General features: G+C 55.1%; 2 protein-coding genes across 10 annotated transcripts; both read left to right on the top strand.

Annotated features, from left to right (window-relative positions):
- The first annotated feature begins 85 nt into the window (after positions 1-85).
- Positions 86-10,237, top strand: SYT5 (synaptotagmin 5). 5 transcript variants are annotated; one of them, XM_027097445.1, is made up of 12 exons: positions 86-247; positions 412-724; positions 2,145-2,280; positions 2,388-3,794; positions 4,911-5,013; positions 5,580-5,752; positions 7,396-7,515; positions 7,631-7,798; positions 8,124-8,291; positions 8,588-8,705; positions 8,984-9,117; positions 9,657-10,237. In XM_027097445.1, the coding sequence occupies exons 5-12, from the start codon at positions 4,935-4,937 to the stop codon at positions 9,855-9,857; spliced, it is 1,161 nt and encodes a 386-aa protein (XP_026953246.1). In that variant the 5' UTR covers positions 86-247; positions 412-724; positions 2,145-2,280; positions 2,388-3,794; positions 4,911-4,934; the 3' UTR covers positions 9,858-10,237. The 5 variants fall into 5 exon arrangements, with proteins under 5 accessions (XP_026953246.1, XP_026953248.1, XP_026953249.1 ...); XM_027097447.1 differs by having other exon boundaries at positions 412-483; positions 614-724; positions 2,145-3,794; XM_027097448.1 differs by having other exon boundaries at positions 2,145-3,794; positions 8,591-8,705.
- Positions 10,238-14,393: 4,156 nt separating this feature from the next.
- On the top strand, positions 14,394-20,172 carry DNAAF3 (dynein axonemal assembly factor 3). 5 transcript variants are annotated; one of them, XM_027097452.1, is made up of 12 exons: positions 14,394-14,412; positions 14,517-14,605; positions 15,121-15,263; positions 15,619-15,712; positions 16,798-16,955; positions 17,252-17,434; positions 17,647-17,772; positions 17,877-17,985; positions 18,224-18,353; positions 18,821-19,099; positions 19,269-19,343; positions 19,428-20,172. In XM_027097452.1, exons 2-12 carry the CDS (start codon positions 14,521-14,523, stop codon positions 19,834-19,836), a joined length of 1,791 nt encoding a protein of 596 aa, XP_026953253.1. In that variant the 5' UTR covers positions 14,394-14,412; positions 14,517-14,520; the 3' UTR covers positions 19,837-20,172. The 5 variants fall into 5 exon arrangements, with proteins under 5 accessions (XP_026953253.1, XP_026953252.1, XP_026953255.1 ...); XM_027097451.1 differs by lacking the exon at positions 14,394-14,412 and having other exon boundaries at positions 14,461-14,605; XM_027097454.1 differs by lacking the exon at positions 14,394-14,412 and having other exon boundaries at positions 14,469-14,605; positions 17,877-17,999; positions 18,988-19,099.
- The last annotated feature ends 14 nt before the right edge of the window (positions 20,173-20,186 follow it).

Below are 20,186 nucleotides of genomic sequence, written 5' to 3' on the forward strand. Positions count from 1 at the left end.
GCCAGCTGCATCCCTGTAAGGCTGCGGTTGGGAGCCAGGAGGATGCTGAATGAGCCTCGGAAGACGAGGGCCAGATGAGGCGGGATGTGACCTACCTGTTTTCCTCAACCAGGGTCTCTGGAGCCTCCGGGAGTTCATTGCAGTCCAGGGCCCCCTCCCCCACACTGTGGGCGGCTTCTGGCGCCTGGTGTAGGGGCAGCGGAGCCCCACACTGCTCACGCTGACCAACTGCGTGGAGTCTGCCCAGGTGAGAGGACACCTGGGTCCTGGGTGCTGACCCCTGAGCTCCAGCCCGTGACCCTGCCCCAGACACTGATCCCAGGGTAGACCTTGACTTAGACCTCACTGTTTCCCTCCACCACAGCCCCAACCTTCCTGTCTCCCCCAGTCCACCCATTTGTCCACTTACAGGGTGAAGCTGATCTCAAGGACCTTGTGAAAGAAGAGTCCTCCCGGCTGGGATGAATCTACACCTGGCTGCCTGTGGGTCCTGCCTTGTCACCAGAGCAGGGGGGATTCCCCGGCACTGAATACAAGAGCCACCCTGCAGAGGGGCACCAGGGAAGGTGCTCTGGGGCCTCCTGTACTCTGACCCGCCCCAGTCTTCCCCCAGGTGAAGTGTGAGCATTACTGGCCTCTAGACGCCCAGCCCTGCACCCATGTGACCCTGGTGGGTGAGGAGGTGATGGAGAACTGGACAGTACGAAATCTGAAGCTCTGGCATGTAAGCCCCCATCCCACCCCTTCAGCCCCACCTTGACCCTCAGTTCCTCCCCCGTGATATTCCAGGCAGTCCCCTCCCCAGAGCTCCCCATGAAGTCTAAGCTTCCGCCACTCCCGCAAGGGACCACAATGTGCCCCAGGGATGTCCCCACCGGTCAGAAACCAGCCCCCGGGTCCTGAGCTCCCCCCAACTCCCCTCCGTCTAGATGCAAGAGCAGAAGACTTTATCTGTGCGTCAGTTCCACTATGTGACCTGGCCAGACCATGGCATCCCCCACTCCCCAGACCCCTTGCTGGCCTTCTGGAAGATGCTCCGGCAGTGGCTGGACCAGACCGTGGGGGGAGGCCCCCCCCATTGTACACTGCCCGTGAGGACCAGCCAGAGCCCTCTGTCCGTGAGGAAACCGCCCCCTTGGGGCTCAGAAACCAGGGTTCTCTGGGTCCTTAGGAACTTCTAGAGGAGGTGGAGGAGATGGGGAGGGCAGAAGGTGAAGGGGCGGTGATGCAGGTCAAGAATGATGATAAAGGTGAAGAGATGGGAAAGAAAGAAAAAGAGGTAAAGGAGGAGGCATGCATGGGGAGAAGGAGGGAAGAGGGGTGAAGAGCAGGAGGGAGAGGCAGCCAAAGGTTTTAAGAAACATTTAAAACAGCTCCTTGGGGGCTTCCCTGGTGGTCCAGTGGCTAGGACACAGCACTTTCACTGTCGAGGGCCCAGATCCCACAAGCTTCACAGCGCGGCCAAAAAAAAATTTTTTTTAATGAAAAATAAAATAAAACGGTCATTTTCATGTTTAAAATTTTTTTTTTTTTTTTTTTTTTTTTTTTGATACGCAGGCCTCTCACTGCCGTGGCCTTTTCCGCTGCAGAGCACAGGCTTCGGCCGCGCAGGCTCGGCGGCCATGGCTCACGGGCCCAGCCGCTCCGCGGCATGTGGGATCTTCCCGGACCGGGGCACGAACCCATGTCCCCTGCATCGATAGGTGGACTCTCAACCACTGCGTCACCAGGGAAGCCCTAAAATTTTTTTTTAAATGACAAGCTTGGGAGCTCATCTTCCCGTGTATGAACCCTAGCTCTGTCACTTACTAGCTGAGTGGCCTGGGACAATCGACTTCACCTCACTCAGCCTCCATTGCCCTGTATGTAAAATGGGCACGCTCAACTAATGGTTCCTACCTCTTAGGAGTGGGAGGAGTGAAAAAAGCACGTAAGGCACCTGGAACAGGGCCTAGCAGGTAGAGAGAACACAGAGCATAGTCATTTGTTATTACTTCCTACTTAATGAAGTAACCCCCACTTAACACTGTAGCCTCCAGAATAGTCTCACTGAATACCCTGACCCCTGGGTGCTCCGAACACAGATCCCTCCAGTCAGCTGAGACTCCCCCTCCCGTGGTCTGACCCTTCTTGTCCCCGCCTAGCGCTGGCGTGGGCCGCTCGGGCACCCTCATTGCCCTGGATGTCCTGCTGCGGCAGCTGGAGAGTGAGGGTCTCATGGGGCCCTTCAGCTACATGATGGAGATGTGAGAAAGCCGGCCACATACGGTGCAGACTGAGGTGATGGGGATCCTCGGGCACAGGGTGGGTGGGGTGGGGTGGGGCCCCAGAGGAAAGCAGGCCGAGGCTCAGTAGCGCACCCTCACCTGCCCGTGCTCTGTCCCCAGGCCCAGTATGTGTTCCTGCACCAGTGCATCCTTAGGTTTCTGCAACAGTCATCCCCAGTGCCTGCTGAGAAGGGGCCCACCTATGAGAACCTGCTTTTCGAGAATGTAGCTCCTACAGAGGCCTGAGCTGCGGGAGGGCTGAGACCCCAGCCCATCTAGACTCAAATTCTGCATCCCTACTTCACCCCAGATACCTGGACCCCTGGGACAGCAGAGGGCTGGGGTCCCACACCCCTGGGCCCTGCAGGAAGAGGGGGCTGGCAGCCTAAATTCCTGCTTTCCGGAGGGGGAGAGAGGTCAGGTGGGAGCCCAGATCCTGGATTTCCAGTTCCTTGAAGAAGGAGAGGGATGGGATCTAGGATTTCCTTGTTGCTTTTTGAGGGAGGAAGAGGCTGCAGGGTCTCAAGGAAACAAGCTGATTTCTGAGGAAGAAAGGAAGTAACGAGGGTCCAGAATTGTGGCCACCCAAGGCGCGAGGGCAGGCCAGGCAGGATCCTGCCCGTATTTTACTCCAGAAACTGAATCATCAACCTTCGAGGATCTGAGGTTTCCCTGCACCCCACTGCCTGTACATATTTTTTCTTTTATCCCATAATTTATTAAATCACTATGCTCCCTAGAGACACTTGCCCCATTGGATTTCTGGGTCTGGAAATAATATTGGGGTGGGTTCCTGACGTTTAGGTACTGAGGCCAATGTCCTAGGGAGGAAACTAGAGGGACTCACAATTTGCGCCTGAAAAATGTAGGTTTGGACAGTTGAGTCTCTCCGAGAAGGCTGTAGGTCTAGGGTCTGGGCAGTGTGGACTCGCTTCCCTCGAGCTGGGAGCACGGGGGCTTGCCTTCTGGGCACGGCCTTAGGGGAACTTAGAGGGTGGAGTGAAGTCTGTATCGGATTTGCTGGAGAATTTCACGCATAGTCTCCTGTCTGGATATCTGAATAGCTGGGTCTCCGGAGAGGGTCTTCTGGGTCCTAGAACCCGATATCCTGGAGCCTGGTTCTATGGACAGTCCCGGGGTCTGGGGTGGGGAGAAGGGGTCTGTATGCCCGGTGGCTGGACTAGAAGGCAGAAAATCCTTGGGACCAGGATAAATATCCGTGGGCGCCCTGGTGGTTCCAGGCTGGGGCGGGACGAGGGCCGGGGCGGAGTTCTCCACCTTCCAAATACGCACGCGCACACACACATACACACTCTCAGGCTTTCTCTCACACACATATACACGCTCACACACACGCACACGGGCACATACACACCCCGGGCTGGCTCCGTTCGGCTGAGCCCCCGCCCCACAGCGCTCCGCGATCAGCACCCAGGACAGCGCCAGCCACACGCGTGCCGGGGCGGGGTCCGGGCGGGGCCGGCGCCTCGGTATCTCTCGGGAGGGTCCTGTCTAGCCACCGAGCAGGTAGGAGCCACTGGAACCCCCTCCCTAAGCCCCATCCTCATTTCCATCCCTAGAGAGATGGTGTGTGTATGTGCGCGCGCGCGCGTGTGTGTGGTGGCGGGGACACTGGGAGAGACCAGCAGATGGAGTGGGAGGGCTGGAGCCTGAAATGGGGAGAATGGGATTTAGAGACAGGTGTGGAGACAAAGAGCCAGAGGGAAGGGAGGAGCAGGCAGTGGAAGAGGGTGCGAGATCCCGGTAGACTGAGATCAGACAACAGGCAGAGGCCAGACAACCCAGACGGAGGAGCGGCGAGAAGCCGACGGGGAGACGGACCTCGATGTGGGGTGGAGAGAGGAATGGAGGCCGAGGCGGTCACGAGGACAGGTGTGAAGACAGAGCTCAGGGTGCGCGGAAGAGACAAACAGGCTGAAAAGGATGTGGTGGCCCAGCCAAGGCAGCAGGGCAGCCGCCCGCCCCTCACATTCCCCGCAAGAGTGGGAGAGGGAGGGCAGCCTGAGTCTTCACTCCCAGGGCCAGATGTGGAGGGAGGAGCCAGCCTTGGGCGCGTGGACAGACGCACGGGCAAGGCCGCGTCCTCCCCATCTTCGCTTGTCAGGGGTATCCGGGTCTGAGGTCCCAGGTGGGACGGGGAACCGAACCGGCTTGCGCCTCTGGGACTCGGCTTCTGTGCGTCAGCCCCGCCCGTTGTCCTGGCAACAGGCCGTTGCCGGGGCAACCAGCGCTCCCTTCACCCCGCCCCCGTGGAGCCAGCCGTTGCTCTGGGCAACCCGGTGCGCTGGTTCCCACGCCCGCCCTCGCCCACTTCCGGTTCAGGCCCCGGGGAAGGGCAAGGAAGGGACAGAAGTCAGCGGGATTGGATTCCTGGAGGCCTTGGAGGGAGGGGGCGTCCCTTGGGACGAGACTTGGTCCTGGAATCCACCCCCACCCCTCGCCCTCCGTCGCAGGAAGGCTGAAACAACAACCCCCAGCATGCCTCGCGGCGGTTGGCAGGTTCCCATATGGGACCATACGGCCCAGGGTGCCGATGGGAGTTGGAGTTCTTTGTTGTTCGGATGGCTCGACAGATGCACGGGGTGGGTGTGGGGGGACTAGAGCATTTGGGTGCCTCCGCAGAAAGAACAGTAAGACCCCGCCGCCATGTTCCCGGAGCCCCCAACACCGGGGCCTCCAGCGACCGACACGCCTCCTGACTCGAGTCGCATCAGCCACGGCCCTGGTGAGCGAAACCCGGGGTGGAGTGGAGGGAAAGCCAGGCTAGGATTCCCAGGGGCGGGGTTCGAACGGGTGTATTCAGGCTGGCGGGCTGGAAAATACGGGTGAGATTATAGTCGGCATCCTGGATTGGAATCTAAATGAAATGAAAAAGGAACAGGTTTGTGAGAAAATCAGGAACCAAATCAAGGGGTGTGGAGTGGAATGGAACTGTGGATTGGTGAATTGGAAGGTCCACCTCTCCCTTCTTTTAAAGAGGGAGACTGAGGCCCAGAGAAGGGTTAAGCCTTCTAAAACACAGCGGTTGAGCAAAAAAATTAGAATGGGAGTAGAAGAGGAGGTGGAACTAATCCTAATAGGCAAGAAAATCTAGATGGTGTCAGCCTGCCTTAGGTCTTCAAATAGTTTTATATGTGAGACCAGTTGGAAGGAAAACATGGGAATAAAATGGAATGGAAATGGCTGGAGGGAAAACAAGGCCAGGATTTCAGCTGACACGTGTCATACAGAATGAATCAGCCTGCTTGTCTCTCAGGGCCTCAATGTTTGCTGTTTCCATGTCCTCTGCAGTGCCCCCCTGGGCTCTGGCCACCATCGTGCTGGTCTCAGGCCTCCTCGTCTTCAGCTGCTGTTTCTGTCTCTACCGGAAGCGTTGTCGGAGGCGGATGGGCAAGAAGAGCCAGGCTCAAGCCCAGGTCCACCTTCAGGAAGTGAAGGAGCTGGGCCGGAGTTACATAGACAAGGTGTGGCCTGGCCCAGCCCCTCAGCCCTGCTCCTTCCTGCACCCTTACTCCTCTCAATGGCCCAGCAGCCTCAGTCCCTGCTCCATCCCTCTTACACCCGCTGTGTTTGCTCATCTCCCTTGTGTGTCTAGCCCTAACCTGGACCTGGGGACCTGGAGATAGACCAGACATTCACAAGAACCTCCAGCCTGATGGGGAAGTCACATGCTCATATAGACATTCAAAATACAGGGTGGTATGTGCCACATTAGAGGCAGTACAGGGCATGTGGGAGCACAGAGAAACCACCTGACAGCCTAGGCGGTCTGAGAAGGCTTCCTGGAGGAGGTGACTTCTGTGTTGAGACCCAGAGGAACTCAGAATTAGCTGAGAGCAGAGAGAAGGACATTCTACCTCAAAGGAGGAGCATGTGTTGAGGCCTGGAATCCTGATTCTGAGGGATATTTGGAGAACAAAGAGTCATTCTTCACAATAGCTGGGGTATAGCATACAGATATCCTGTGCTCTAGGGTGAGGTTTCTGGAGAGCTCAGCAGTACCCATGTAATGAAGGTGATTGGGAGCCACAGAAGTTTTGAGTGGGAGAGGCACAAGGTCACATGGGCTTTAGGATGAATCCCCTGGAACCCTTGTGGAGGACAGGTCTGGGGCAAGGAGACAAGGGAGGAGGCTATATGGCAGCCTTGAGAGGTTGAAGCAAACGCGAGTTGGAAGACGTCGTTGGCGTGGAAAGCTACAGGTGCAAGTATCTGAGCACTGGGCCTCTGAATGCAGAGTGGAATGAGGCTCTCCTGGGAGCCAGAGTCCTAGGTTTCCAACCCAGAGCAACCGGCTCTGTGACCTTGGGAAATTCACTGTTTGTCTCTGAGCCTCAAGTTTGTGGACCATAACTAGTATTTCCTTACCTCCCTTTTCAACAAATAGCTGTTAAAATTATTACCCTTAAGGGGTGTCCTTTAGGGCCCTGGTATCCAGTCTTCATCCCTCTCCCCTAAGCCAGTGACTCCAAAGACCATCAGCATCAGAATCAGTTCAGGTACTTGTTGAAATGCAAATTCTGGATCTTGTGCCAGACCTACTGAATCAGAATCTCTGAAGCGAAGGCATTTTGCCACACTACTCAGGGGAATTCTGATTCACATTGCATTTTGAAAATCGGTGGCTTAGGTTAAGAAGTTTTCTGACTTTGTTGTTCTAGTTTAGAATGGCAAATACACACTAAATATGCAATTTTCCCTCCATATTTTCTGTCCAAGATCACTGATCAATGTGGCAATTTGGACAATCATCCCAATACATCCATTAATGTGTGAACTAAAATCTGCATCCATCCTGCAGGCAATGAGACACTGTCAGTGCTTGTTTTTCTAGTCTAGTCATGACAAGCACACTGCATGTGTGTCATCACGTCTATGCCCCACCGGTAGCAGGCATCACTAATAAAACACTGACAAACTTACCACACTGTGTTGCCATGGCTAGTCCCACCTGTGGCAGACATCACTAATCAAACACCGACTCTGCTTAGCTTGCAAGTGTTCAGGTATAGCTGGAGGGATCTGTGAGTCTCCTTTGGCTTCTGCACCTGGGTGGATATCACTATCAGGGGAAGAGTTCACCTGCCCTTGCCCCTGGCTCTCTAAGGTGCAGCCAGAAGTGGAGGAGCTGGAGCCGACACCATCTGGGCCAGGGCAGCAGGTGGCAGAGAAGCATGAACTAGGACGACTACAGTACTCACTGGATTATGATTTCCAGAGTGGCCAGGTGGGTGTGGAGGAGGGGAGATGCTTTGGAGGGGAGGGTCCCAGGGGTTCTAGCCCCTTCTTGGAGGAAGCTCTGGAAGGGAAGCTAAGACTAGGGTCCCCTTATCACTGTACAGCTGCTGGTGGGCATCGTGCAAGCTGAGGGATTGGCAGCCTTGGACCTAGGTGGCTCCTCTGACCCCTACGTGCGGGTTTACCTGCTGCCAGACAAACGGAGGCGGCACGAGACCAGGGTGCATCGGCAGACGCTGAACCCACACTTTGGGGAGAACTTCGCCTTCAAGGTGAGCTCGTGGCCTCAGTGCTTTATGCCCGGCAGCCTGTCCCCAGTCTCTGAAACGCTTGGGACCGATATCTTCGGCTTTTACTGGTGGCAGCTACCAGCTCTGGGGACTATTCCACTGGACCCTGCGTTGTCCCTTTAGGGGGCACTACTGGCCCCTGGACTGCTTCGTTGGTCCTTGGGCTGTCCCATTTGGGGTCCATAGGCACCCCCCCTAACTGTTCCTTGGGATCCTCGCTGCCCCCACTCATCGCCTTCCACCTGGATGTGCTGTGTCCCACTTCCTACTCTCACCGTGTGCTTTCTTTGCGTCCCCCTTCCCCCAGGTCCCCTACGTGGAGCTGGGGGGCAGGGTACTGGTCATGGCAGTATATGACTTCGACCGCTTCTCCCGCAACGACTCCATTGGGGAGGTGCGGGTCCCCATGAGCTCCGTGGACTTGGGGCGGCCAGTGCTGGCCTGGCGGGAGCTGCAGGCGGCTCCTCGGGAGGAGGTGAGCACGCGTGGCCACGCCCCCACATCTGGCCCCGCCCACCTCAACCCCGGGCCAATCAGATCACAGGCCTCCGCGATCCTCTGGGCTCCAGCACTTCCACCTGCTGCAGAAGAGTAGCTCCCAGGTCTATCCTGGTGGATCAACGCCTCCCCTCGGCAGTCCCCCTCGGATTGTACCACCCGGGTCTTAACTCTGGACCATACCATTTCAACACGAGGGGGAGGGAAGAAAAATCGCAGAGGGGTTGGATGCGGAGCCCCGGTTCCGTTGATGAGTCCCTCTCCATCTTTTAGCAGGAGAAACTAGGTGACATCTGCTTCTCCCTCCGCTATGTCCCCACGGCCGGGAAGCTCACCGTCATCGTCCTGGAGGCTAAAAACCTGAAGAAGATGGATGTAGCAGGGCTGTCAGGTGTGTGGGAAGCAAGCAAATGGTGATGATGGGCGGGGGAGGTTCTCTGGCTAAGGTTCTGGCAGTGTCTGGGCCCCGAGGGTCTCATAGGGGAGAGGGGGATCCCGGCTGTCATGGAGGATTTAGATTCTATTTGGGCACAGAGAAAGGGAGACCTGAGGGGTCCATGGGCTGTCTCTGTGTTGTTCCAAAGAAGAGTCTCATGCATTCCCCTCAACCTGATCCCTTTGGACTCACCAGAGTGGTGGGGTTATAAGATTCCTCCTCCCTCTCCCCAGATCCGTATGTCAAGGTCCACCTGCTGCAGGGTGGCAAAAAGGTGCGGAAGAAGAAAACGACCATCAAGAAGAATACTCTGAACCCCTATTACAACGAGGCCTTCAGCTTCGAGGTGCCCTGTGACCAGGTCCAGGTGAGCTCAGACCTGCCCATAGCCCCTGCCAGAGCAGCCCTTACCCCGGAGTCCCAGGCCCTTAGAAACCCCCGTTGCTGAGGGAAGGGAGACTCCTTAGCAACCCTGAGAAGCCAGGTCTTGGGGGTCTGATTGTGTTCTCAATCTCAGTTTCTCCCATGAGGACCAGGAAGCCCCACCCCCAAGCAAGACCAGGGTGCCCGTTGCCCTCAGGAGCTCTGGTTACTGAGAAAAAGAGACTTCCCCACAACCCTAAGGCCCGGCCTCTCCACCCACTTCAAAGTCTTGAAGATTTGCCCCCCTTAGGAGGCTGACCCTAAGGGGCCTCCTAACAACCCCTGAGCAACGGGGTCCTGAGAGTTTATCTCCGCCCCCTCCCCCGGTCCAAGCTCCAGATGAAGCCTTAGCCCAGGGGCCTAGGAAGACCCCTCAGAATGAGGGTTGTGAGGGAGAGGGTCTCCTTAGCAATGAAATCTGAGTCCCTCACATTACCTCCTTACCCCACTCTCTGTCTCTTCTTCCTCCCCTGCCCACCTCAGAAGGTTCAGGTGGAGCTGACTGTGCTGGACTATGACAAGCTGGGCAAGAACGAGGCCATCGGGAGGGTGGCCGTAGGGGCAGCGGCCGGGGGCGCTGGGCTGCGGCACTGGGCAGACATGCTGGCCAACCCCCGGCGGCCCATCGCCCAGTGGCACTCGCTGCGGCCCCCTGACCGAGTGAGGCCACCGCCAGCACCCTGATACCCACCCTCAAGCCCCTGACCCCAGACTCCTGTCCAAAGCCACGTCCATGCCCACCTATAAGCCTTCTCTGAACGCTAACACCCCCCCCACTCTACCCATTCCTGCCTTCTCCCCATCCCCATTATGCCAATCATGATAACCTGCCAACTCCCCCAATATGGCACATGCCCCAAAGCCCCAGGGACCCCTGGGGGAGGAGGAGAGCAGTCTGGTCTCCCGCCATCCCAGGGTCTCGCCCTCTGCTTTGACAATCAGTGATCCCAGCCTACTATCCCCTTGGCTCCCAGTATCCCTTTTCCTGCACAGTATCACCCACTCCTGTCCCCGGTCTGATTCCTGCACCACTCCTGGGACCAAATAAATACTCAGCAACTTTGCTGGCCTGGACCGGTGCTCCTTGATGGAGGTGGGTAGGGGTGAAGACTGGGAACGCAGGAGGGACCCTCCAGGGGTGGGACCACACAAGGGCAGGGATAGGGCTGCCTATCCTGGAAACACACACGGAAACTCACCCACCCACTCATCCATCCATCCTTTCACCCACTCACTCTCCCATTCACTCCATCACTTATTCATTCACTCACCCCTCCAAGCTTCAGCTTCCTCACCTGAAAAAAATCATGATAATACTAACACCTACTGTACATTTGCTGTGAGGAGTCAATGAGAATTCACTTAGTTATTCATGAATTTATCTGCTCCCTCACCCATGATTTACATAGATTTTCATACCCATATTTCCCTCCCTCCCTTTCTTTCTTCCTTGCATCATCCATCCTTTCTATATTCCCTGAGGCCCTCTGTATGCCAGCTTCTGTTGGAAGCTCGGGACCCCCAAATAGATGCAAATCCAGACTTTACTTCCAAGCAACTTATTGTCATCAAGGAAACAAAGTAGATATGCAGCGTCTAGGAATAAAATCCCCAGAGAATGAGAGAAAGGGCAAGATTTCCTCAGGGAGACACAGTAGTTCCAGCTACACCTCATTCTTTTTGCAACAAATTCTTTCTCTCAGTCTGTGTCTAGGAAAGTTGATCATGTTATTGGCTTCTCCCCCATCTCATCCCAGACAGGATTTCAGGTGACGGACAAAGGTCCATGACATTTGGCAAGAGAGCTCTCTGAGCATCAGGTAAAGTGGAAAATGAGCCAACAAGTACTGCCATGTGCTAAGGAAAGGGGCAGAACTTACCCCTGAGCTTCCTGGTAGCCAATGGGAAAAGGGAAATCTGATCAGTTACCTAGGTTGTGAGGTCCATGAAATTTAAAAAGTTCCTCCAAAGGAATGCAATAATTTCTCATGTGTGAGTGAGTGGGGGGCATCTTTATAACGACAGTACTATGTATATGTTATTACTATTACTGCTACTACTTTTGATAATAATCCTCACAGCAACCTCATTAAATAGACACGATTATTATTCCCAGTTGACAAATGAGGAAACTGTGCTTCAGGGAATTAACATGACCTGCTCGGGATCATACATCCAGGAAGTCCTTCTCTAAATCCTGGGGTTGAATCTGTTCTGAGTTAGATGATGACATTGGGATCCCTGGGTCTATGTCTCCACAAGTAAGCAGACAAATGAGAAGTATAAAACCATTACAAGTGGCGACCAAACTGGGAAGGAAACCAGTAAGGGCTCAGATCATTTAAAAAGGGTTGTCAGGGACAGCTTCTCTGAAGAAGTAGTGTTTAGCCTGTGATATGAATGACAAGAAGGCATGAGGCTTCCAAAGATGAAGGGGAAATACGATGGAATATGATCCAGTCACAAAAAGGAATGAAGTAACTGATTCATGCTATAGCATAGATGAACCTTGAAAACACGATTTTAACCAGACATAAAAGGCCACATATTGTATGATTCCAACTATATGAAGTATCTAGAATAGGCAAATCCACAGAGAAGAAAAAAGTAGACTAGTGGTTTTCAGGGACTAGGGAGAGGGATAAATGAGGAGGGACTGATTAATGAGTATGGGGTCTCCTTATGGCATGATGAGCAATTTCTGGAACTAGATAGTGGTGATGGTTGCACAATACGGTGAATGTACTAAACATCATTAATTGTAAGCTTCGTATTGTGTGTATTTTAACACACACACACAAAGATGAGGGGGAAGAGAATTCCATACAGAAGGAACCCCAAGTTCCTTGCAAAGGCCCTGGGGGCAAGAACAGGCTTGATGTATTCTCAAAAGAGCCAGGAGGCCAGTGTGGCTGGAGAGGAGCATCAGGGTGGATGTATGGGGGTGGAGGTGGGGACATGACGTAAGAGACACAGCCAAGAGCCAGATCACACAGGAACTAGGAGGTGAAGCTAAGGAACTGGGATTGTATCTACCTGCAGTGAGAAACCTCAGTAGGGTTTTAGAGGGAAGTGGCATGGCTTGGTTCACATTTCAGATTACTCTGGCTCCTCCGTGGAGGAAACGTTGTGGAGAGTGGCGGTGATGAAGATAAAAGACATTAAGCCTCACTGGAGAAAGTCAGGATCTGGGGCTCTAGTGGGCTGAAGCCTGACTCAGGAGGGGCCCAGGTTGGCTGGCCCACTCCTGGAGGGTTGCTGAAAACTCAGCCTTCATTTCCTTCCCACTAACCAGAACTGTCCTCAGCAGGCAGGTGGACCTTCTTTCAACCCACCACACTCCTGCTAGTTGCATGTTACCTTTCCCATTTTACAGAACATGACACTGAGGCAGAGAGGGTGACTGACTTGGCTAAGTTCATGTAGCAGGGTGAGGAGAGGGGACAGAGAACCGAGGCTCCTTGGGTGCTGTGCCCTGGGCTGGGTGCTGGGGATGATCTGGAGATGTGTCTCGCTGGAGTCCCTGCCCTTGTGGAACTCACAGACAGGTTAAGTCACCTGGCCGAGTTCTCTCAGCCAGCAAGTGACAGGACAAGGTGTAAACCCAGCCATGGCTGGCACCAAAAGCCACATTCTCAAGCGTCCTCAACCCCAGATATAAAGTACTGGGAGTCACAGGGTAGACTACAGTGGCCATCTGCTGAAAAAGCAGGAGCAGAAATCAGGAAGATCACTGGCTAAGGTTAGAAGGATTTGGAGTTTTCCAGGGGGAGAAGGGGAGGATGTTAGAAGGAGCAACACAAGCCATAAAGGGACTTCCCTGGTGGTTCAGTAGCTAAGACTCCGCACTCCCAATGCTCCCAAGGCAGGGTGCCCAGGTTCGATCCCTGGTCAGGGAACTAGATCTCACATGCCGCAACTAAAAGATGCCATGTGCTGCAACTAAAAAAAAAAAAAAAAACGATCCTGCGTGCCACAACTAAGACCTGGCTCAGCCAAGTAAATAAATAAATAAATCATAAATAAACAACAACACAAGCCATATAGACCTGGAGACAACAGAGGACTTGGTGTGGTTCCTGAGGTGTGCTGTTACCATCTCTCTGAAGCCCTGTTGTGTAGCTTGCCCCCTTCCATGGTGTAAATACTGTCACTGTGGCTGATTTCAAGCCACCGATGTGAAGTCTGAATATAGAGTTGAGAAGAGATGGCTACTACCACACCATCCTATAGTATTTCCCAGAGTAGAACAAGGGTCCCAAAATTTAAGGCAAAGCCAAAACAAAAACAAAGTCACCAAAACCAACACACCCAGTAATCAAGATAGAAAGTATTTTAATGCAATATTTTTTTTTAAATTTAAAGACAGGATCTGACCCTTCACTTGGACCTCTCTGCCTTATCCTAATCCTGGCGCTTGTTCTAATAAAACTTTATTTACAAAAATAGACAGCCCATGGTCCTAGTTTGCCAACTTCATTTTTTAAACTATCGCATGAAAATAGCATTTCCTTCTTACAGGTACAATAGCTGTAAATAACCTTAAGACCATCAATAATTGTAAAATATAATAAAGTAGGAAGTGATGAGTTTTGAGTATGATTACTTTTATTTTAATGTATTTTATTGGAATTTAATTTTTAGTAAAAAGTTTAATTTTTAGTAATGATTGTGTGTAAAACCAGGTCATAAAATTCCTGAAAATGTAGCAACTGGAGCCAGTGCTAGCTGGCCTCAGTACTTCGCTGTGTTTTTCTCACCTGGAGAGAAGCCCTGTGTGATAGAGCCAGGGTGTGAGGGGAAATGGGGCCACAGAGGTCTATAGTTTATGGTCTAAGCCACCTCAGTTTAATTTGGGTTGATCAAGATTCTGTTCCGTTCTAAATTTGAATCGGCCCAGGCCTCCAGCTTCCAGAAATTTGGATCGCCCCCAGCTCCGCCCCAGCCTCTTCCGGCCCGGCCCCTTCCCCTTCAGCGCCGTCGTCATGACAACCGCGTCCTCTCGCCCACCGCTCCCGCAAACCCTTAGCGCTCCCATTGGCTAAAAGTTTGCAACGGGCAGGTCTCCCTCGCTCTCATTGGTCAGTTGATGGCGGTGGTGCCAGCCCGCACACTCCTATTGGCCGACTGATTGAAAAGGGCGGGGACTATGGGCAGCAGTTGTGTAGGGGCCTTCGGATCCCAGCGCCGCACCGAGAGGGGAGGGAGGGGACGTCTCGGGTTATTTAGAAGGATAAAGGTGAGGGGGCTGTGAAAGGGGCGAGAAGTCAGCGGAGGTGAGAGGGGAATGGGTGGGCAATGCAGACACGATATTTGGGGATTCCCGGGTTGTTTGTCCCGCAGGGAGATGACCACACCAGCGGGCTCGGGCACTGGCTTCGGCTCTGTGTCCTGGTGGGGCCTGTCCCCGGCGGTTGACCTGCAGGCTGAGAGTGAGTCGCCCACACAGGACTACAAATCATCCGACACAGCGGCTACTTTCACAGCCTGGCAGACACTAACGTTCTGGCGCTAACGTTCTCTGAGGCTCCAAGGGCGGGGGGCGCCCTCCAGTGGACAGCCTAGATACCTCTGCGAACTACGAGTCCCAGAATGCTTAGAGGCACAGCTCCTTTTAAAACCAAGGCCAGGGCTTTCCTCGTGGCGCAGTGGTTGAAAGTCCGCTTGCCGATGCAGGGGACACGGGTTCGTGCCCCGGTCCGGGAGGATCCCACATGCCGCGGAGCGGCTGGGCCCGTGAGCCATGGCCGCTGAGCCTGCGCGTCCGGAGCCTGTGCTCCGCAACGGGAGAGGCCACAACAGTGAGAAGCCCGCGTACCGCAAAAAAACCCAAAAAAACAAGGCCAGGGGTGCAAGTCCTGCTGGGAGTTGTAGTTCATCGTGCTGGGGGGTGGCTGCAGGGGGCGTTCTCCAGGCCACCAACCCCAGCCCGCTGTCGTCTTGTCAGGTCCTCCTGTGGACCCAGACTCACAGGCCGATACAGAGCACGGGACCCCCGAGCTAAATGTGCTGCTGTTGGGCTCCGTGGATGGGCGACACCTGCTACGGACCCTGACCCGGGCGGCTCTCTGGCCTCGAAGGAGGTTCCGTGTAAGCTGGGATTATGGGGTCCTGGAAGGAGGAGGACGAAGATAAGAGCACAGATTCCTGAGTCCTTGAGGGAGGAGGGAGCTGGGGACCCAGACTCCTAGGTCCTGAGGAGGGAAGGGGCTGGTGTTGGGGACTCCTGGGTTGAAGTGAGAGGAAGAGCCTAAGGATCAAGTCTCCTGAGTAGTGATGGGGAGGAGGGTTCTGAGTGCCCACACTCCTGTGTTTAAAGGAGTGGGGCTGGTGTACAGGTCTCCTGAGTCCTGTGGAAGGAGGGGGCTGAGGTTTCCCGCTCCAGGGTCTCCTAGGGGCCAGGAACACAGGTCTCACAATCATTTTTCCCTGTCCATCCTTCCAGTTTTATGTGCTGGAGAATAATATGGAAGCTGTAGCCCGACACATGCTGATTTTCAGCCTAGCCCTGGAGGATCCTGAGAAGATGGGGTTGCAAGGTCAGCAAATACCCGGCAATCTGGCCCCCAGCTCCTTCCCCCTGCCTGCAGGAATTCTGGCATTTCAAGGGTGCGGTTAAACATTTTGGACATTGTTCCCTATTTCGTCACTTGCTCACTTGTTTGGTAGCCTTAGAGCCTCAGCTTTTCCCACCTTTGAAATGGGGATAAAAGATAATACTTCCTAGAATCATTTAGGGAATTCCAGGAGAAAAGCCACATAAAACTCTCAGAACTGTGCATGACACAGTGTAAGCATTCGAAACCTCTTAGCGAGGGAGAAGCCCAAAAGAGATCAAAGGGCTTCCTGAGAGGTAGTGAGTCCCCCAGATGTGGGGAGGGTTTGGCTGAGCTGAGCTCAGTCCTGCCCAAAGCCTGAGTCCCGAGTCTCCCTTAGTTAGAGGTGTGCACCCCAGGGAATCTGCGTGGAGGAAGCGGCCTTGGAAGTGAGATTATAAGGAGGAGGGGGAGAAGGAGGATTTGGGTGGGAAATGATTATTTCCCAGTAACAAAAACTTCAGTTTAGTGCCTAGAGCAGAGTGTAGACTCAGGCAGGCTGTATTCAAATTCTGACTCTGTTTGCTGTGTGACCTTAGTTGTGGCAGGCGAACTCTTAGTTGCAGCATGCATGTAGGATCTAGTTCCCTGACCAGGGATCGAACCCGGGCCGCCTGCATTGGGAGCGCCGGAGTCTTATCCACTGCGCCACCAGGGAAGTCCCTTTTATAAGATTCTTAACTAAAATGAAAATATTCAACACTTTAACACACATAAATCTTCACCTCCATCTATATCTATATAAAACTTTTCCATTTTTAAGGCAAGGGAAACAAACATGAAATTCAGGATTGGGGTTACCTGCAGGGGGTGGGAAGGAATAGGCGAGGAGCCCTAGGTGGGGTGTAAGTTATTCTTCGTGTTCTAGCTATTCGGGTGGGTAGGGAGTTTGCCTGGGTCCGTTGTGCTGATTACACGACTATGGAATAAGAAGATCACTATAAAGTGGGTATGCGTCATCCGCACGGGTCTCATTTCTGGGCTCACTCCTCTGCCCCCTCCTCTAATTTTCTCCCCCCTCCCCGCAGAGAGGAGCGAGACCTTCCTGGAGGTGTGGGGGAACGCGCTGCTGCGCCCCTCTGTGGCCGCCTTCGTGCGCACCCAGGCCGGCCGCCTGGCTCGCCTCGTCCCGGAGCCCGATCGCCTGGCGGAGCAGCTGCCCTGGCTCAGCCTGGGCGCCCTCAAGGTGCCGCCGCCCGGCCCGCGACCGTCACCGGCGTGGATCCGGGTGGCGGTGGGAAGAATGGGGATAAGCAGTCCAAAAGGGTTTGCGTTGATGGATAGAGCTGAGGGCTCCCCGGCTCCCGCAGTGGGATATGGCCCTGGGGGTGGCTTCTACTCTTAGAGCCTCAGTTTCTTCATCTGAGAAAAAAGAGAATCGTTCCCACGCCCTGGGAGGGAAGGGAGGATCAGGTAAGAGAAGCCGCGGTCCCTGCAGCCGCCTCTCTCTCGTTCTCTCTCCACGCGGGCCTGGTCGTGCAGTTCCGCGAGCGCGACGCCCTGGAGGCCGTGTTTCGTTTCTGGGCCGGAGGGGAGAAGGGGCCCGAGGCTTTCCCCATGAGCCGCCTGTGGGACTCGAGGCTGCGCCACTACCTGGGCTCCCGGTACGACGCCCGGCGCGGTGTCAGCGACTGGGACCTGCACATGAAGCTGCACGATCGCGGGGTGAGGGCTGGGAGGAGGGGCCTGGGGTCTCCAGTCCTGGGTGTGTAGGAGGAGGGGCTGCGGCTTGAGGAAGCAGCGGTTGGGGGCCCCGAATCCTGGGTCTGAAGGAAAAGGGTGCCAGAGGTCCTCAGTGCTGGGTCTTTGGGAGGAGATCCTGGGATCCATATACCAGATTCACTGAGGCCTCTTTGCTTGCATCCCCCCCACTCCAGGCCCGAGTCATCCACACCAGTGAGTTCCGGCGCTGGAGGGAGACAGGAGTCGCCTTTGAACTCAGAGACTCCAGCGCTTATCACGTGCCCAACCGGACCCTGGCGTCCGGTCGCCTCCTGAGCCACGTGCGAGTCCACTCCCTGCCCTGGCTGCTGCTTCTTTTCGGGGGCCCAGGAGTCGGAGTCCCCAACATCGACCTCACCCGTCTCCTCTCTCCCTGATTTCCCAGCGCGGGGAGCGTGTAGCAGCGCGCGGGTACTGGGGGGACATCGTCACAGGGCCCTTCGTGGCCTTCGGCATCGAAGCGGACGACGAGACCCTCCTGAAGACCAGCAACGGTCAGCCTATCAAGGTTTGAGGCTGGAGGTGCTGGGGCTGGAGGCGAGTTCGCGAGGCCCCGCCCCCTATGCGCCCCCTCTCTACTTCCTAGGGCCAGTATGGAAGTGTAAGCTTGCCCATCAGATGCTAGCTCTGGGTGTGGGGGAGTGTGGGGATGGCGTACTCTAAGCCTCTCCCCTGCCATTCCGGCCCCGCGGTCCTAGCCCCGCATCCTGCCACGCCCTTTCTCCCCCAAAGACCGCGGGCGAGATCACGCAGCACAACGTGACGGAGCTGTTCCGAGAGATGGCCGCCTGGGGGCGCCCGAGAGCCACCCAGGGAGACCCCGCGCAGGTGCAAGGCGACGCGGATGGAAGCCCGGAGCCTGGTAAGCGACGGACTCAGCCTTCTTCCTTGAGATGGAATTGGGGCTCGGGTGATCATGTCTGGGAGAGAATGGGACCCGGACCCCCGTCCCGAGCTTCAGGCTCCTGGTGTTTCAAGTCCAAGCATGAACTGGTATGGTATCTAATGCCTGGACAAGTGACCTCCCCTTCCCGACATCCGGTCTATTTTTCTCTCTTCTCTTTGAGCTTCTCTCCCTTTGCTAAATCCTGACACCATCCTTAGCATTCTGAATTCCAGTAGTAGAATTCTCATCCTACCTGCAGAAGTCCAAGAGGCTGAGAACATTTTAACAAGGTTAAGCTGGGTCCCAGCTTAACGCTGGAGAGCCCTCCCCCCCCAATCTGGTCGTGCCTCCTTCCACCCATCCCCTAACTTGGCCCTCCCGGGTGAATGGATGTCTTGTGTGGCCATGGGCCAACCACTCTCTTTTCTTCTCTTGAATCTCAGTTGCCTGGTCTGTAAAATGGGTCTCTGTGTGCCAGGCCAATCCTCCCAGAATTTTCCAGGAATCTGCCTAAGAGGAAGGATGAGAAAGGGCTTGAAGACGGACAAGGCGAGTCATCTCCAAGTTTTGTCTGTTTGCCTAACCCTGCCAGTCTTCCCTTCCCCAGCAGCCCCTGTCCCGGAATCCTTCACTGTCCACTTCCTGTCCCTCGGTTCTGCCCAGACCCTCCACCACAAGAGCTGCTACAAGGGACGGTTCCAGCTTCTCTACGTGGCTTGTGGGTAAGAGTGCCTGGGAGGTTCCCAGATTTTCCTCCCCCAACCCCTCCTCCCTCAGACCCAGGAATCCAAGTCTCCAGACCCTCCTTAATCAGTGTCTAGGTCCCCAGCCCGCCTCTTCCCTCAGGACCTAAAAGTCTGAGCCTCAGCCCTCCCCTTTTTCTCTCTGCAGGATGGTCCATCTTCTCAGCCCTGAGCTCGGTGCCTGCGTGGCCCCCGGAGGACGCCTCATTGTAGAATTAGCCCAGTGAGCCAGCGGAGAGCAGGGCGGGGAACTTCCAGGTTGGGGGCGGAAAGCCAGGTCCCCTAACACGCTGCTTCCTGGTTCCAGGTTCCTAGTGGACCTGCGGCAGGAGCAGCTGCAGGGGTTCTCCACCCGGGTCGGGGAGCTAGCACAGGCGGCTGGATTCGCCCCACAGCCGGGGGCCAGGAGCTCGCAGACCTTCGCGCGCTTCTACAAGGCCGGAGACTCTGCTCCCAGCCACAAGGACCCAGCTGTGGGATCTGGGACTCCGCCCCCTGAAGTCCTGGTCCCGCCCCTTGAGGCAACCAACCCTCCCCCCGAGGACCTGACCCAGCCCCTTGAAGGCGGGATCCCACCCTCTGAACCCCTCAAACAGCCTTCAGAGTCTCAGGCTTCACTGTTGGAGGCTTTGGTTCCACCCACAGGGAGTCAGACCCCCAAACCAGAGAGTCTGACTCTACCTCCGGAGACCAACTCCCCAATCCCTAACTTCTAAAGTCGGGCCCTAGAATCAGAACGCGCCTCTAGAATACTCAATTATACTCCCAGCATTCTCAGCGCCAGAGGTGTCGCTAGAATTTCAGATTCCATTCCTGGGATTCTATTATTCTAGGAATTCTATTATTCCTAGAATTCTAGATTGTTCTCTTGAGTTCTACATTCCACTCCCAAGACTCTAAAACCAGCCTGGAGATCCGGCCCTGGGGCTCAGGCCCTCTGCGTGGTCCCCTCATCCCCAGGCATCCCATTCCTAACTAGGGGCTGGGGGTGTCTCCTCTCACAGGCTGGTCAACACTAGGGTGGTCCAAGTAAAGAGAGCCAGATCCTCTTCTCCGTGTGTCCGTG

The sequence above is a fragment of the Aethalodelphis obliquidens genome, unplaced genomic scaffold (genome assembly GCF_003676395.1).
Source record: "Aethalodelphis obliquidens isolate GAN/ISIS:26980383/991018 unplaced genomic scaffold, ASM367639v1 scaffold113, whole genome shotgun sequence".
NCBI lineage: Eukaryota > Metazoa > Chordata > Mammalia > Artiodactyla > Delphinidae > Aethalodelphis > Aethalodelphis obliquidens.

Bases quoted from the DNA above. Each gene is read 5' to 3' on its own strand.
- SYT5 (XM_027097445.1), top strand. From the start codon at position 4,935: ATGTTCCCGGAGCCCCCAACACCGGGGCCTCCAGCGACCGACACGCCT. The intron at 7,516-7,630 runs GTGGGTGTGGAG...ATCACTGTACAG, and splicing joins ATGATTTCCAGAGTGGCCAG to CTGCTGGTGGGCATCGTGCA. The intron at 7,799-8,123 runs GTGAGCTCGTGG...CCCTTCCCCCAG, and splicing joins GGGAGAACTTCGCCTTCAAG to GTCCCCTACGTGGAGCTGGG.
- DNAAF3 (XM_027097451.1), top strand. From the start codon at position 14,461: ATGGGTGGGCAATGCAGACACGATATTTGGGGATTCCCGGGTTGTTTG. The intron at 17,435-17,646 runs GTGAGGGCTGGG...CCCCCACTCCAG, and splicing joins TGAAGCTGCACGATCGCGGG to GCCCGAGTCATCCACACCAG. The intron at 17,986-18,223 runs GTCAGCCTATCA...TCTCCCCCAAAG, and splicing joins CCTCCTGAAGACCAGCAACG to ACCGCGGGCGAGATCACGCA.